The sequence below is a fragment of the Lotus japonicus genome, chromosome 6 (assembly GCF_012489685.1).
Source record: "Lotus japonicus ecotype B-129 chromosome 6, LjGifu_v1.2".
Taxonomy (NCBI): Eukaryota; Viridiplantae; Streptophyta; class Magnoliopsida; order Fabales; family Fabaceae; genus Lotus; species Lotus japonicus.
In genome coordinates, this window is record NC_080046.1 from 13680549 (window position 1) to 13695979 (window position 15431).

The 15431-nt window shown below is 39.5% G+C and overlaps 1 protein-coding gene across 1 annotated transcript; it reads left to right on the forward strand.

Annotated features, from left to right (window-relative positions):
* Nucleotides 1-8393: 8393 nt before the first annotated feature.
* On the forward strand, nucleotides 8394-14160 carry LOC130724517 (anthranilate synthase alpha subunit 1, chloroplastic-like). The gene is made up of 11 exons (XM_057575757.1): nucleotides 8394-8851; nucleotides 9430-9614; nucleotides 9699-9888; nucleotides 10708-10859; nucleotides 11116-11231; nucleotides 11317-11563; nucleotides 11656-11712; nucleotides 11878-12030; nucleotides 12607-12687; nucleotides 13148-13234; nucleotides 13625-14160. The coding sequence occupies exons 1-11, from the start codon at nucleotides 8692-8694 to the stop codon at nucleotides 13946-13948; spliced, it is 1752 nt and encodes a 583-aa protein (XP_057431740.1). The 5' UTR covers nucleotides 8394-8691; the 3' UTR covers nucleotides 13949-14160.
* Nucleotides 14161-15431: the final 1271 nt, after the last annotated feature.

Genomic DNA, 15431 nt, shown 5'->3' on the forward strand with positions numbered 1-15431 from the left:
CCTTTGCTCAATGGATACTTCGCTGTTAAGTGTCTTGTAGAAATGATCGCTCCCAATCTGTTTAGTGATGGCCTCCCAATGAGTACATTGTACAGCGAAGTACATTTTACTACCAAAAACTTAATAGCAAATGTCTCCGCATTCTTCCCTTCTCCAAAGACAGTCTTCAATTCCACATACTCTCGAACAAATACTTTTTCTCCAGAAAAACCCACCAAAGAACCATCATAAGGCAACAAATCAGATTCATTTAGCCCCAACTTTTCAAAAGCGTCACCATAAATCAAATCCGCCGAGCTTCCTTGATCCAGAAGTACCCTCTCAATTTCATAATCAGCAATCCTCAGCATTACAACAATTGGATCGTCTTCGTGAGGTTGTACTCCCTCAAAATCTCGCACAGTAAACGTTATATCGGGTTGATTGGTTGCCCAACTTCCCCAATCGTTAGAATAAACAGCATTAATGGAATGGACGTACCTCTTACGAGCTGAGTTAGTCATTCCTCCACCGCGAAATCCACCGAAAATAGAATGAATCCGCCCCTTTGCTTTTCCATCCGATTGCCTATCTTGACCATCGCTCGCAATTTCTTTTCCATCTTCAGTTCTCCTTACTGAAGTGCCTGCCTAATCAGAATTGCTTCGTCCTTCAAGCTGTTTCACACATCTAGCCTTCACCAATTTATCTATCTCTTTCTTCAGCGTGAAACAATCGTCAGTATTATGTCCCGAAATCCTATGATACTCACACCACTTCTTCTTATCCACATAACCCGTTGACGGCTTTGGCTGCCGTGGAAAACGAATAACATTCGCCTCCAAACACGTGAGCAAAGCTTCAGTCAAATTAACCGCCAAAGGTACTGCACGATCATTTTGGTTCCGAGTCCACGTCATCAAATGTCCTGGCCCACGCACTCCATACAGTTGAGCACGATTTTTGAAATTAAAACGGTTATCAAATCGGCCGTCATAACGGTTACGATTATTATACCCTGCGTTGCCACGTTCGGTCCATCCCTTCGAATATTGATCTGCAACCGCTCCCTTCTTCGCCTCAAACTGCTGCTTCTGCCCTGGAACCGCGGCATTCGGGCGGTTGTTCTTGATCTGATCACTCTGCTCCTCCCTGATGTATCCTTGTACCCTTTCGCGTAAATGCGCCATTGTCTCCACAGGTTTTCTACTCAAATTACTGTTCAAACCACCCCGGCTTCAAGCCCAATTCAAAAGCTGCAATGCAAATTTCCGGCATTTTATCCTCCAAATGAACAGATAATTGATTGAAACGACCCATGTAAGACTGCAAAGTCTCATTTGGTCCTTGACGAACATTAAATAATGTCGCCGGAGTTACTTTTTGTGCACGACTGGTAGAAAACTGAGACAAGAATTTTGTAGATAATTCTGTGAAATTGACAATTGACCTTGACGGTAGAGTTGTAAACCAAATCATCGCCGATTTCTTAAAAGTTGACGGTAACATTTTGCACTTCAACGCGTCTGATGCGCCTACAATGACCATTTTCGTGTTAAAATACACTAAATGGTCCTTTGGATCTGAATCCCCATAGTAAGAATCAAGCTTCAACGTCTTCAAATTGTCTGGGACGGCGTTATTCGCTATTTCCTCTGTGAAAGGTTGGAAGTCCACCACCGTCTCAGCCATTCTTCGATCGCCCTCTCGTAAACCCTGAGTCTGATTGAAATCAGTAAGTTGATTTTGTAACTGTTGATTATGTTGACGAAGTTCATTGAGATTGTTCATGATCCGCTGAAGAACATCAGGAGGAACATCATTTTGTTGAACATGATTCCTCTCTCCGTTCGCCCCGGATCGAGTCACCATCGTGGTGAAAAACGAAGCCTAGAAAAGTATCCTTCGGCCCCACGGTGGGCGCCAATGTTCCGGTATAGAACCACAGACTAAGGCTAACCAATTTAGAGAGCAAGCGAAAGTAAACAAACTGAGTAAAAATGCGTGAAATGATAGCCCCTCGCCGCTTGGGCGGTCCTCTTTTATTTATAGTTTGGGTTTTGATCCGGTTGGATCATGGGTTACCCGACCCATTTAATACATGATTCGGTCAGCCTAATTGCTATAAATATTAATCAGCCCATACCAGACCAAAAGCCAATCTCATATTGCTTTGTACATAACAAGAAATTTCTAAGGATTTCTCCAAAAATACCAATTAACTCAAGATAGATAAATCAATAGGATAGATTTTTGCTTTAAGAAACTCATGATAGATAAATCAAATCCATCACCATTAAATAAATAAAAAAATACTAAGATTCAAACATCAACATCCAAATGGCTTCATAGCTAAATTGGCAATCAAAACACCATACTTAGGCAATCCCTTTTCCAATTGATCAACCTCACCAAGCACTTGCACCATACTCCTTCCTTCCCTCTCAGCCCTCTGCTGAAAACTCAGAATCAAACTCTGAAACCTGCTTCTTTCAAACTTATGATTCTCAGCTTTGTTTTTCAACTTCACAATCTCCAACTCTCTTTGCTTAAACTCACCAATCACTTCTCCCATCTCCACCAACCTTCTCCGGATTGGAATCACGTTGTACCCCATTCCCTGCAACTCTTCCAATGTCTTCCACAGCTTGCTAGCACAGACCCTGAAATTATCCTCTGGCTTCAGATCATGGATTCTCTCTGCAGTGTCTTCAAATGTTTGATCCCACGCCACCATTAACTTTTCTCGAGTTAACTCCGAGTACATTCTAAGCTGAAAAAAATGAGGACTCTGAGGTATACCGTTCAGAACTCGTGAAATGAGTATCAGTGGTAAAGGGGAATTTGATGATGCATCCAAGTTTTCTTTGATTTTTTCCTCTGTTTTCACCTCAGAAAGATGAGGAACAAGGGTAGCAGAATGAAGAGTTTGATTATTGACATTTTGTGTCGTTTGGTTCTCGAGTTCAGCAACTGCAACAGCAACAATATTTTCTAAATCCCCTGCTGCTTTAGTAAAGTTCATAAGTCCAACTATTTGATCTGCATTGGAAAAATCACGATGACCATGAATTGTACACAAGAACAAGATTATTAATCCAAGGAAGTTATAAGGAAAAATGAGAAGGGAAGAATATGTTAACATAGCATATGGTTTTACTATAAGATCAAAGGAAGACTCATAGTGATAGCATGTTTGGATCAACTTTTTTTTTCTAAAATAAACTCTAGCGCCCAAAAGCGCGCTACTGAGAAGTTTTTTCTCAAGAATTGTTTTTTTCTTAGAATCAATCGTAGAGTAATTTTCAAACATGCTAGAAAGTGATTCTCTTAACATGGTTCAAGAAATGAAATGTTTTGTTTGTAACAACTAACAAGGGGGTACCTTTCCTCTTCCTAGTAAATTTTGTCCTTGTGGTGGGAGAGGTAGAGGAAAAGGAGCCTGATGTGAAGACAAAGCTTTGTTGATTTTCTTGCATAGTTTCTGCCTTTTCCTCTTGCATTTTGGTGGCGCTCTATCCTAATTTTATGCTTAGTGCTTGGCCTGGGGAATGAAAGCAATCAATAAGCAGCATGGTAGAAAATAAAAGTGTATCATGAAAAGAGTGGAAAATGCTTTGAACCCTCGCATATTATTATTGGGAAGGGAAACAGAACGACCATGAAACAATGTACAATATAGTGGGAGTAGGATATGAATGTAAATCTTATTTAGTGCCTGATAAATGCATTATTTATTAATTAATTTTTTTAAAAAGGAATGTTACAAAGGCTTAAATGTAACTTTAGTCCTTATGTTTACAAAAATTACGATTTTAGTCCCTCACCTAATTTAATTGCACAGCTAGTCCCTCACGTTCCCTCCAGTTTGCAACGTTAGTCTTTCTAAGTTTGTCTAATTATTAACGAAGGAGGCTTATGTGGCAAGTCTCTGGGAACGTAGCACTGCCACTGAGAGAGGACTAAAATCATGGTTTTTTTGTAAAAGTCAAGGACTAAAGTTGCAATTAAGTCTAACTTAAATACTAAGAAATAAGAATTAGATGAGGTGAGGTGTCTGACAAGAGCCTCAACTAGTCAGTTTATACTCATAAACAAACTTGTTCATTAAGAAAGGATTATTTATTCTCCAAGTCTTCACAAAACTAAGCCCACAGAGGAGTAAGTTGTTGAAGGCATCTGCAGATCCAACAAAAGGCTGAATCTTTAATTAAGGTAAGCATGAGAATTGTAGCTCTTTAAATCAGCTTCACGGACCTTCTGAGTTTGCCCGACTTCGAGTTCTGCAGCCCAATTAAGATATGATCGTTTTAGTGCAGACTAGCAGATTTGCAGCAGCAACTTTGCAAGACAATTCTGACCATGTTAGAGATAGATTCTCGAATTTTTCTGCGCATTAAAGTTGTAGGGTTTCGAATAAGCTTTCCAAAGATATATTATTCGCCCTATTTGGATCTCTACAACTCCATATTCAAATTGTTCTAGTGCAAAGAGTCATAAAAGCTAATAAGAAAGAAGATTTAATTGCAACTTTAGTCCCTAAAGTTTACAAAAAATGTGATTTTAGTCCTCATCTAATTACTCCTTCGTGGGCCTAATTTTGTAAAGAATTAGAGAAAAATGAATTTTGTCTTAGTGGACAAGTTTGTCTATTAGTATGAATAGGCTAGTTGAGGCTCTTGTTAGGCACCTCACCTCACCTCAACTAATCCTTTATTTCTTAATATTTTAGTTAGGCTTAATTGCAACTTTAGTCCTTGAAGTTTACAAAAACCACGGTTTTAGTCCTCTCTCTAGTGGCAGTGCCACGTCCCTAGAGACTTGCCGCATAACTCAAGTGGTAAGAATTTAGGGACATAAGGGTTGGGTGGGGTGAGGGTGAAGGGTCACGGGTTTGAACCCGGAGGATGGATTAATTTACTAACATTTCTAACAACTAACATTTGCCTATCAAAAAAAATATAAGCCTCCTCCGTTAATAATTAGACAGAAAGACTAACGTTGCAAACGAGGGGAACACGATGGACTAGTCTTATACTCCATCCGTTCCTTTTTAAGTGTCGTTTTAGCATAAAGCTCTCCAACCAAGATAGTGGATTGTTAGAGTTTTTTCTCATTCTACCCTCTCACATCCAACCAAGATAGTGGATTGTTAGTTTTATTCCACTCTCATATCATTAAACCATTTACCACTCTCTCCCAGTCATAAAGTCATAAAGTTTTATTGAGAAAGGAGAATTTTATGGAAAATGTGAAGTTGAGTTATTGAAAAAGTAAGGGTATAATTGACAAATTGTAACTTTAAAACATCAAAATGACAGTTAAATAGGAACAAAAAAATTCTTCTAAAACGACACTTAAAAAGGAACGGGCTTACAAAAAAAAACTTAAAAAGGAGCGGATGGAATAATTAAATTAGGTGAGAGACTAAAATTGTGGTTTTTGTAAATGTCAGGGACTAAAGTTGCAATTAAGTCTTTTACAAATTGTAGAATAATTCTTGCATAGGCATAAACCGAAGCGTGTGTTTGGTAAAAGAAATTGAGAAATCCAAGGAACTTTAAATGCTAGGAATTTCAATTGAATTCATTGGATTTTCAAACTCCGTTGGATAAAATGATCGAAATTCCTTCAATTGTAAATTTCTTTATTTGTATGATATAATTGAATTTTCTTCATCTATATTTTTTTATTTTATTTCATTTAACGTAATTTATATGACTTTTTTACCTTGATAGTATACTTTTTACATATATTTACCAATCTAGTGTATCTTTTTTTTTTAATTACCAAGTTAGTGTATATCGCCACTTAGAGTGGCGATACCACTTTTTTTTCTTTTCTTTTGTTAAAGTCGCCACTACTAGTGGCGATACCAATCTTTTTTTTTTTTTGACTTTCTTCTTTTGCGACGGAAAATTCCGTCACAAAAATCATAGTGCAAACAACACTAGTGACAGAATGTGGAGGAGAAGTACTTCGTCACAAAGAATTTAGCGACGGATATGTATTTGCGACGACAGTTTTATCCGTCACAAAATCCTTATGAATTATGGAAACTGAATTATCGACGAAAGCTTGAGAAGGTTCCGTCGCAAAAATAAGTGACGGAATATGCTTCGTGACCGAATTCTCCGTCACAAAAGAAGAAAATCATTAATGATGGTTATATTTTGCACTAGGACATTGTGACGGAAATTTCCGTCGCAAATAAAGAAAGTAAAAAAAAAAACTGGTATCACCACTGGTAGTGGCGATTTTAACAAAAAAAAAAAGTGGTATCGCCACTCTAAGTGGCGATATACACTAACTTGGTAATTAAAAAAGAAATGCACTATATTGGTAAATATTTGTAAAAAGTATACTACCAATGTAAAAAAGTCAATTTATTTTTTTTGAAAGATAAAAGGTTAAGTATTATTATCCACAAAAAACCCCTAAAGACAGAACCCTTAGGGAGCGAGGAGGGCCCAACAAAAAGGGGAGCAACTCGAAGAACAAAAAGAAACCCCACTACACCTAAAAGCCCTCGACCAAGACCCAGGAACAAAATCAAAACAGGGCTAAACAAACAGCCACGAATCTGAGGGGAATAGCCAGAAATAAACCCCTTAACCAAAACAAGAACATCCCGAGAGAATCGAACAGAAATCAAGACCTGAAATGATCTTCATAAACCTTTTCCAGGCCTCGAATGACATCTAAGTCCTTTCCCTCAAACTCAAGACCCAAGACTTTGCCCGCAAGCCATGTCTTTTTCGATCGCGTGAAGTAACGCCCGCCGCAAGACTGATCGGAATCCGACACCAACAAAGGAGAAGCGGGAAGAATACCCTCGACCAGCTCGACCTGAACCTCTTCAACAGCCGGGGGCATCTAGCAAAAAGAGGGGGCCTTTTTGGGACGCCCACGCCGACGGGGTCGCTGGACAGGACACACAACATCAAGCCCTATCTCCTGCGAAGAACCGACGCCTTCCTCGTCCCCAACAGAAAGAGCCAAACCCGATGGAGGAACAGGCTCAGGCAGAATCAAAGGGGTAAAAAGGTGTGGCGAGGCTATCCCTGCTGCTGCCCCAGACCCTGCAACAACTTGCTCAAAGGAATCAATGCTCACCAAACACCCACACCCTGCCCTCTTAACCACAGAAAACAGGTTCAAGAGAGGGATAGTCCTCGGAACAACCAATTTCCTTAAGCCCACACACAACGACAGAAGAGAGGGAGCAACGCGCAAAGAAAAGCGAAGATCAGCACGGCAGTGGAAGCTTCTGCTCCACCTTCCAGCCGGGGGACTCTGAAGAAGGATCGAAAACAACCCATTCTCCCAAAGCCCCTGCACGACAAGGAGCCAAACAAACAAACAAATCTTCGTCTCTTCCAATTATCTTTCTATTCCCACCAACCAACCCAGAACCCAAGCCTGAAATCTCTGGAAAAAGGAACCTATCCGGAATTCTAGTCCCCTCAGCAACAAAACACCCAACATCATCGATCAACCTCAGTTCATTCTCAGAGAAAGAAGAAGAGTAACTAACCTTCCTAAGCCCCAAGACAATATCCTTCCAAGAAAGGAGGGTATGAGGAGAAACACCTACCTTCCTCTGAAGACTACGCTTCCCCTGTTCAGACCCAACCTGGGAACCCCAACTCTTATTGGAAGAAACTGAGCCAGCTACCCGAGGGAACCTGGCCATGGCAACCGAAAGAGTGGAACTTCCCAATTTAAACCCATCAAGACCCTGTACAGCCTTCAAAGCCTGCTCACGGACTCCATACTTAGCAAAGCCAAAGCGGAAGGCCCTTCCTACCTTTCTCTGACGTTGGACAAAGAGATTGAACACATCGCTGAACTTCGCGCATAGAGCACGAAGTTGGAGATAGTCGGTTCTCTCTTCAATCCCATCGATAAAAACCGAGAAGCACGACCTTCCTCCGCCGCGAAATCTGCCCGCACCGCCATCAGCTTTGCCATCCAGTTCTCCGCCATCCGCCTCTCCATCCACGCTGCCCTCACCACGAGAAGTCGTCGCTCCCTTCCGACTCGCCGCCGCTGTGCTCGACTCGCCTGGGTGAGAAAACCTAGCAGAAGGGTTTATACGCATTTTTTTGTGTTGTTCAAATATTTTCTTTGGAGTGTAAGTATACTGAGTAAAAAAAAGTCAATTTATAAAACCTGATTTGAAGGGGACGAACCGATCTAAATTGTCAAGGACGACATGAACCAATCAGGCTGACCTGAACAGGTCGGGCTAAACTGAACAGGGCAGGTCGACTTGAAAAGATAGGATAAATGTTTATCTTGCTTTTATCATATCTTGTCTTTATCCAATTTCTTATCATATCATGCTCTTATCATATCCTGATCAAAAAATAAGCCCTTAAAAATAATCCATTTAGCCCCTCAACAACGATCAGAAACAAGAATGAATGGGCAAGGGGTGACCCTAGCTATTAGCTAACGTCCTTTTCCTTTTCCATTCAAAATTATGCATACAGACTGCCTGATATGTAATAATTTATGGGATTACGGATTACCCCACTCTCATACATCATTATTCATCCCTCAATCTCAAAAATGAGAAAACAGGTTCATTGCATTCAAAATCCTCTAGTAGTATATATAACTACTGCATAGCACCAACGTTTTCATTCAGTGCATGAATATAACGATTCTTCAAGCAACAGAAGAAGAGCTCACAACCCAAGCAAAATGCTCTCTGCAAATGCCTCCACAACGCAAGCCCTAGCCTTCTCTCGCCGCATTGCTCCTTCCGGCAGCCGTCTCTCTCCGCCGAGGCTCACCGGAGTTTCACTCTCAGTCACTCCTGCTGCCACATTGAGGTGCTCTGCACTTCCAAGCTTAGCTCACGGTCAGTGATTTTTTGCTACAGTGTTCTTTTAGTATTTTTAAATTCCCCCCAATAAAATGAAGATTCATCTGTTAAATAGGACCTACCCGCATTTGATTTATTTTGAGATTTAAGGCTCTTGGTTAGATAGTATGGAGCATCTTTTCTTCATCATTTTTGGTTTATTGCCTTTGTGTTTGCAGCAATTTCAGACTGATTTGTTTTTGGGCATTCATTTTGGTACCACCCCTTTACATTCTTATACTTATATAGCTTCCCCATTTTGCATTTTTCCGCGAACATGATTGTTGAAGGTATGCTTTGTTTTGCGGTGTGTAATTGGTTACTGCAAACGTTAATGCGGTAGATTTATGGGTAGCTCACTTGGTGTGCTAAGGGAAATGAAGGGTAAGGGCATTGAAGGGTGAAGGGCACCCTGGTGAAGGAACTAATTTACTAACAGTTAACAACTAACATTTGCCTATAAAAAAATGTGGTAGATTTGGATGATGAGAGAATGTAAGGGGGTGGGTACCAAAATTAATGCCTTTTTTTGTTTGAGTAAATCTTTGACGACTAAGCATTCGCTACTTTTGCAGTTGAGGAAGGAAGGAAATTTGTAGAGGCTTCAAAACATGGAAACTTGATTCCTCTGCATAAATGCATATTCTCTGACCAGCTTACTCCTGTTCTTGCTTATCGGTATTTGGTTAAGGAAGATGACCGGGAGGCTCCTAGCTTTCTCTTTGAATCTGCAGAGCCAAATTTTCAGTCCTCGAATGTGGTGAGTGTGCTATGGCATTTCCATGATTTTGAGTTTTAGGTTTAATTGTTTATTTACTGAAATTCAGGATTGGATTGATTGCAGGGTCGCTATAGTGTTGTAGGAGCACAACCAACAGTTGAAGTTGTGGCAAAAGAAAATAAAGTAACAATAATGGACCATGAATCTGGGCATTTAACTGAGGAAACTGTAGATGATCCTATGACGATTCCCAGAAGAATCTCAGAGGGTTGGAAACCTTATCTCACTGATGAACTTCCAGATGCATTCTGTGGTAAGAGTAGTATGATCATAACACCCATTGTGTGGCAAGATTGAAAATTGGCAAATTACAGTTCAATTATGAAATTTTCAGACAAAATAATTTGTTTATGAAATAATGAGGCTGAATTGTTTTTTGTTTAATTCTGTTGTTTATTTGTGAATCATGAACTCTGACCTATGACGCATGATGGCTGCAATGCAAACAACTTATTTTGCGATAACGGAAAACCCTAACGGTTAGAATTGTTTAGTTGACAATACATACATTAAGCATACCTCAAGTACTTCACCTCATATTGATCCTTTTAAAACAGTGATGTTAATGGCGGATGGTGGATTATGGCGGAAAGCCATAAACAGGCCACATTTGACAAATAGTGGTGGCGTTGATGGGTTTTGGCAGCATCTGGCGGATTATCGGCCAAGGTAGCTTGCTAGAATTCCTCCATGAGATTCAACCATGGCGGATATTTGACAACACTCTTTTAAAACCACTAACTTCTTTTAAGCTTCAGTAAGCACAACTATAATTCTTAAAAATTAAATGAACATTATATCAGCTTGTGTTTTCTGGTTTTTTGTATAAATGAAGTTGAAATCTCTTGGCTTTTTTGGGATTGCGATTTTATCATCTGAATGTTGACAGTGTTATTTGTCCTTTAAATTTTTTTGTTATGTGTGCCCGCTTGAGCGCACACGTATGTATGGGTGCGCATTAGAGAGTGCATGCTTGCGCGTTCGTTAGAGAGAGCTGTATCGTTAACATATTTTTTTCTTCATCTGATTATGTTATCTGCAGAACTTTAACTAGTTTAATCTGTTCTTGTAGGTGGTTGGGCTGGTTATTTCTCATATGACACAGTTCGCTTTGTGGAAAAGAAAAGGCTACCTTTTTCAAATGCTCCAATGGATGACAGGAGCCTTCCAGACATACATCTGGGCCTCTATGATACTGTGGTTGTGTTTGATCATGTGGAGAAGGTAAATGCCTTTTTTACATCTGTGGACATGTATGATTTAATGATTTTATGTTAGGGATAGAAAGCATGACATGAATATAACTGGGATGAAATAAATGCTGAACACTGATATGGAATCTACTGGGCATTTACAAGGAGCAATTTTATAGCTCAAGATTATCCAAGTACTATTTAAGTGCATTAATATGGATTATATTAAGACTCATCCATAACGTCATTGTTTGTTCATTTTTGTTTATTTGTATAATACCCAACAGAAAGCATATGTGATTGTTTGGTTGAGGATTGATCGATATTCCTCACCTGAGAGTGCTTACCTGGATGGAATGGAACGATTAGAAAAATTAGTGGCCAAATTACAAGATAGCAAACCGTATGTCATCTGTTGATTGTTCAGCTCTTTAATGATGTGATTGTTATGATTGAATCAAAATTAATTTTAAGTGTGCATTTCTTAGCCCAAGGCTATCTCCAGGCTCTGTGGATTTGCAAACTCACAATTTCGGTCCTCCTTTAAAGAAGTCAAACTTGACATGTGAAGCATACAAGGAGGCAGTCCTTCAGGCAAAAGAACATATTAAAGCAGGGGACATTTTCCAGATTGTCTTAAGTCAGAGATTCGAACGAAGAACCTTTGCCGATCCATTTGAAATTTATAGAGCATTGAGAGTAGTGAATCCAAGTCCTTATATGACTTATTTGCAGGTTTATTTCGATTTAACACATAAAAATGACTCATTCTGAAAAATTGCGGTTCAGTCTTTTCAAGTTCTAATGATTATGCATTTCCTAAACAGGCTAGGGGATGTATTCTTGTTGCTTCAAGTCCCGAGATTCTTACGCGTATAAAGAAGGTAGCTTTTATACATAGATCAGGTTTTTTAATCAAATCGTACTTCTTACTTGGTCACTTATTTTTCATAAACCTTGACAAAGAAAAGTCATATCAGGTATGTTATAGTGCTTGTTATTACTTTTAAGTAGACATTGGAGATTTATTATAATGTTGTCGTGTACAGAATAAGATTGTGAATCGTCCATTGGCTGGGACAGCTAGAAGGGGCAAGACACCGGAAGAAGATGAAATGATAGAAATGAAACTCCTACAAGATGAAAAGCAATGCGCTGAGCATGTAATGCTGGTTGATTTGGGACGCAATGATGTTGGAAAGGTTTGTTACAAATAGTCACTTTAATGGATCCTCTATTTGTTAACCCTACTCCAAGGTATCTTGAAGCAATAGCTATTTTAATTAGTTCAAGAAAATATTGCCACTCTTCCTTCGTATATTTCTTCTATAGACTTAATCTCCTCTATTGAATAAAGTTACATCAATCAATATATAACTAATAATTGGAGCTCAACTGTGGTTGCAAATCCCTTATCAGCTTGTTTAGGTGTTCACTAAAAGCCAATCTGCAACTGGATTATCTTGTTGTGTTAAAAATAATGAACTTATCTATTTTATGGATATGGATCTTAAAAGTTATTGTTAACTGCTATATATTATGAATTTTTCGTTCTAGAGTGCCCATCCTTTCTTTGTAACGTATAACAAGTATGATAATAGTATTTATGATTATGAACTTTGTTTTAACCTCGTCTTGTTTTAAATAATATTGCAGAAAGAAGTTGTTTGAATGAATATATTCCGTAAGAAAGTAACTTTTGACTTTTTGAGAAGTCATAGTCTGTATTTTGTACTTTTAAGTTGTGATGGTTCTGGTAACACAAATTGTGTTTGTAGGTCTCAAAAAGTGGTTCTGTCAAAGTCGAAAAGCTTATGAACATCGAGCGATATTCTCATGTCATGCACATAAGCTCAACGGTGAGACCCTTTTCTTGTTTGTAAATGTTCTAAAACTAGTCTGTTAGAGTTTCTTATGTAACAAGCAACTGTGATGGTGAGTGACCCATGAAAAACCAATTTCTGTTTGGTTTTCCTATTCCTCATTGAAGTAATACATGTAATTCTTATTGGAAAGTCAGATAGTAACATTGCAGATGTCTCCCTGTATCTTGAAGTTCATATTATCTGGCATTATAAAACTGTGGGCTTTCAACTGTTGTGTTATGTTCTCTACTGTGTATGACAAAAAATATTTTTGCAATTATGGTTACCTGCACAGTATCCTATATTATTGATGCAACCATGGTCCCCCTCATTGCTCCCTCTCAAAAATAATTGCTTTATTCAATAAAATCATGATACTAGATAATATATAATTGCATCCTTATGTTTCTACAAAAATATTCTTCATGTAATGCATTCTTGATTATATTTGAAGGTTACAGGAGAGTTGCAAGACCATTTGACTAGCTGGGATGCCCTCCGTGCTGCGTTGCCTGTTGGAACTGTCAGTGGAGCACCAAAGGTTCGTAATTTTCTTGACTTCTTTTAGTCAACTTACAATTTCTTCTAAATTTGAAAAGCAGGTATTATTTATAGGAACAAACCAGTTTGGTTATCCTATTTGGGGAAATTATGACCAAGCCCTTACATTTCTATTCCAATCTTGTAAATCTAGTTGATGCATGCTTGTTCATCCTTTCAGTTCACATTCTAAGGATGCATTATGGTTGGTGTCTCTTTCTTTGTTATCTGATATTGACATTGACATTATGTTTGGCTTCTTCCCTGGCTGAAACTTTGATGTCACTTATTTGTGACAATAATGTTCTGCAGCTTCTGCTTGCTGACAACCTGTAAACACACTGAATTTTGATATTCAGCTTCATTTTAACTTGATGACTGGTGGATGCAGGTGAGGGCTATGGAATTGATTGATGAGTTAGAGGTGGCAAGACGGGGGCCTTATAGCGGAGGATTTGGATACATCTCTTTCTCCGGCGAAATGGACATTGCTCTAGCTCTCAGGACCATAGTATTTCCAACAGGAACTAGGTACGACACAATGTACTCGTACAAAGATGTGAACCCACGGCGAGAGTGGATCGCTTACCTTCAAGCTGGTGCTGGTATAGTTGCTGACAGTGATCCTGATGATGAACACCAAGAATGTCAAAACAAAGCTGCTGGTCTTGCTCGCTCCATTGACCTGGCTGAGTTGGCATTTGTTGATAAATGAGATCTTTGATACCACTTTAATCACAAGTTACTTGGGTTCAGGGGATTTATCTAGATGTTATATGAGAATTTAGTCATACACAGGAAGATCTTCACTGTATAATAGCTGTTTTGTCTGTCTATACAAGTCAGATGTAGCTTCAAGTTTATCTTTTCAGATAGGTATGTTTCTTTTAATTCCATTGGTGGAATGAATTTAGTTTCTTGTTCAAATATACCTGAACATCATTGTCTCATATTCCAACATTAAACGAGCTAACTAATGGGGATGAGGCACCTTACATCTAAATCAAATTTTGTTTCTGCAAAACAGAATTTGAAGGTAATGATGCCAAAGACTGAGATAACTTACTAAGAAGGTGGTTGAATACAGAACTGGAAGACTCTACTCGATGTGGCAGTCCTTGTGTCAGTGTCAGTGCCATGAGACAAGGTTAACGAACAATATGATAGGGTAGAATTGAGTCGACAAAGATGAACAGACCGTTGCTAGGAAGATGGTGAAAGTAGAGAAACGTCGACCCTTATAAGGAAAAATGGCGCAAGAGTTATCATTGAAGACAGACCAGTTAGGACTTAGGACCAACTAATTGAATGAGGTTGTTGGACGGACAAATTGTTTGCAGTCACTAGGCTATATCTGCAAGTCTTGCTCCATTGCCCATGTTTAGGTCCATTTAACTCTACTTATAGCCCTGCACATTATGACAAATTTGAGATCCACATCCAGAAACTTGGGGAGTTCTCTTCCAATGTCATGTCTCAATGTCTGATCAAAGTGGAAGCGCATGCCTTCCCTAGCAATAATGCCCTTGAGCTTCAGCCAAAAGTGCCAAGTGTCAAGACCAATATCAGAGATATAGACCCAAACAATAAAAGGGTGGTGTTATTGTCATCTCAGCTAAGCTCCACCATAGTGTTGGGTGATCTGTCAATCGTCCGTCATCGGGCTAATGAAAGGTCCTCCACCCTCTGTCGTCAAGCTGATGGCTCTTCGGTCATCGAGTTGGTGGTCCTTCGTCGTCGAGTTGTTGGTCCTTCGTTGTCGAGTTAATGGTCTAGCGTCGTCCTCCGTCGCCAGGTGGGGGAGCTCGGGGGTACCTGCAAAGGCGCTCCAACACCCAAGTCAGGTGTAATTTTGGCAGACTAACATTATGGTCAATTGTGTGTACCTGTAGCAATACCGCTCCCTAACAGACGCGGCACAGAGTGTGGGTGATCGTTGGATTGTAACATAGAACATTCAATCGTACCTCGCTGGACGATCCAAATGGATTTCTTTGGCTAGTGCTTATTTGTTTCCCTCTGCGACGTCCAATGTTCTAGACTCTTCTCATGTAAATATCTTCAATAAGTTGGTCGGTTGATTCTGGATCCTTCTGCGAGATATTCTTCGGGTGCTTTCGGTTTCCGGGGGCGATTCGGGTTACGAACTGGGGTCAAGTCATCCACGACTGACGTCATACTAGATATGCTTCGACCTC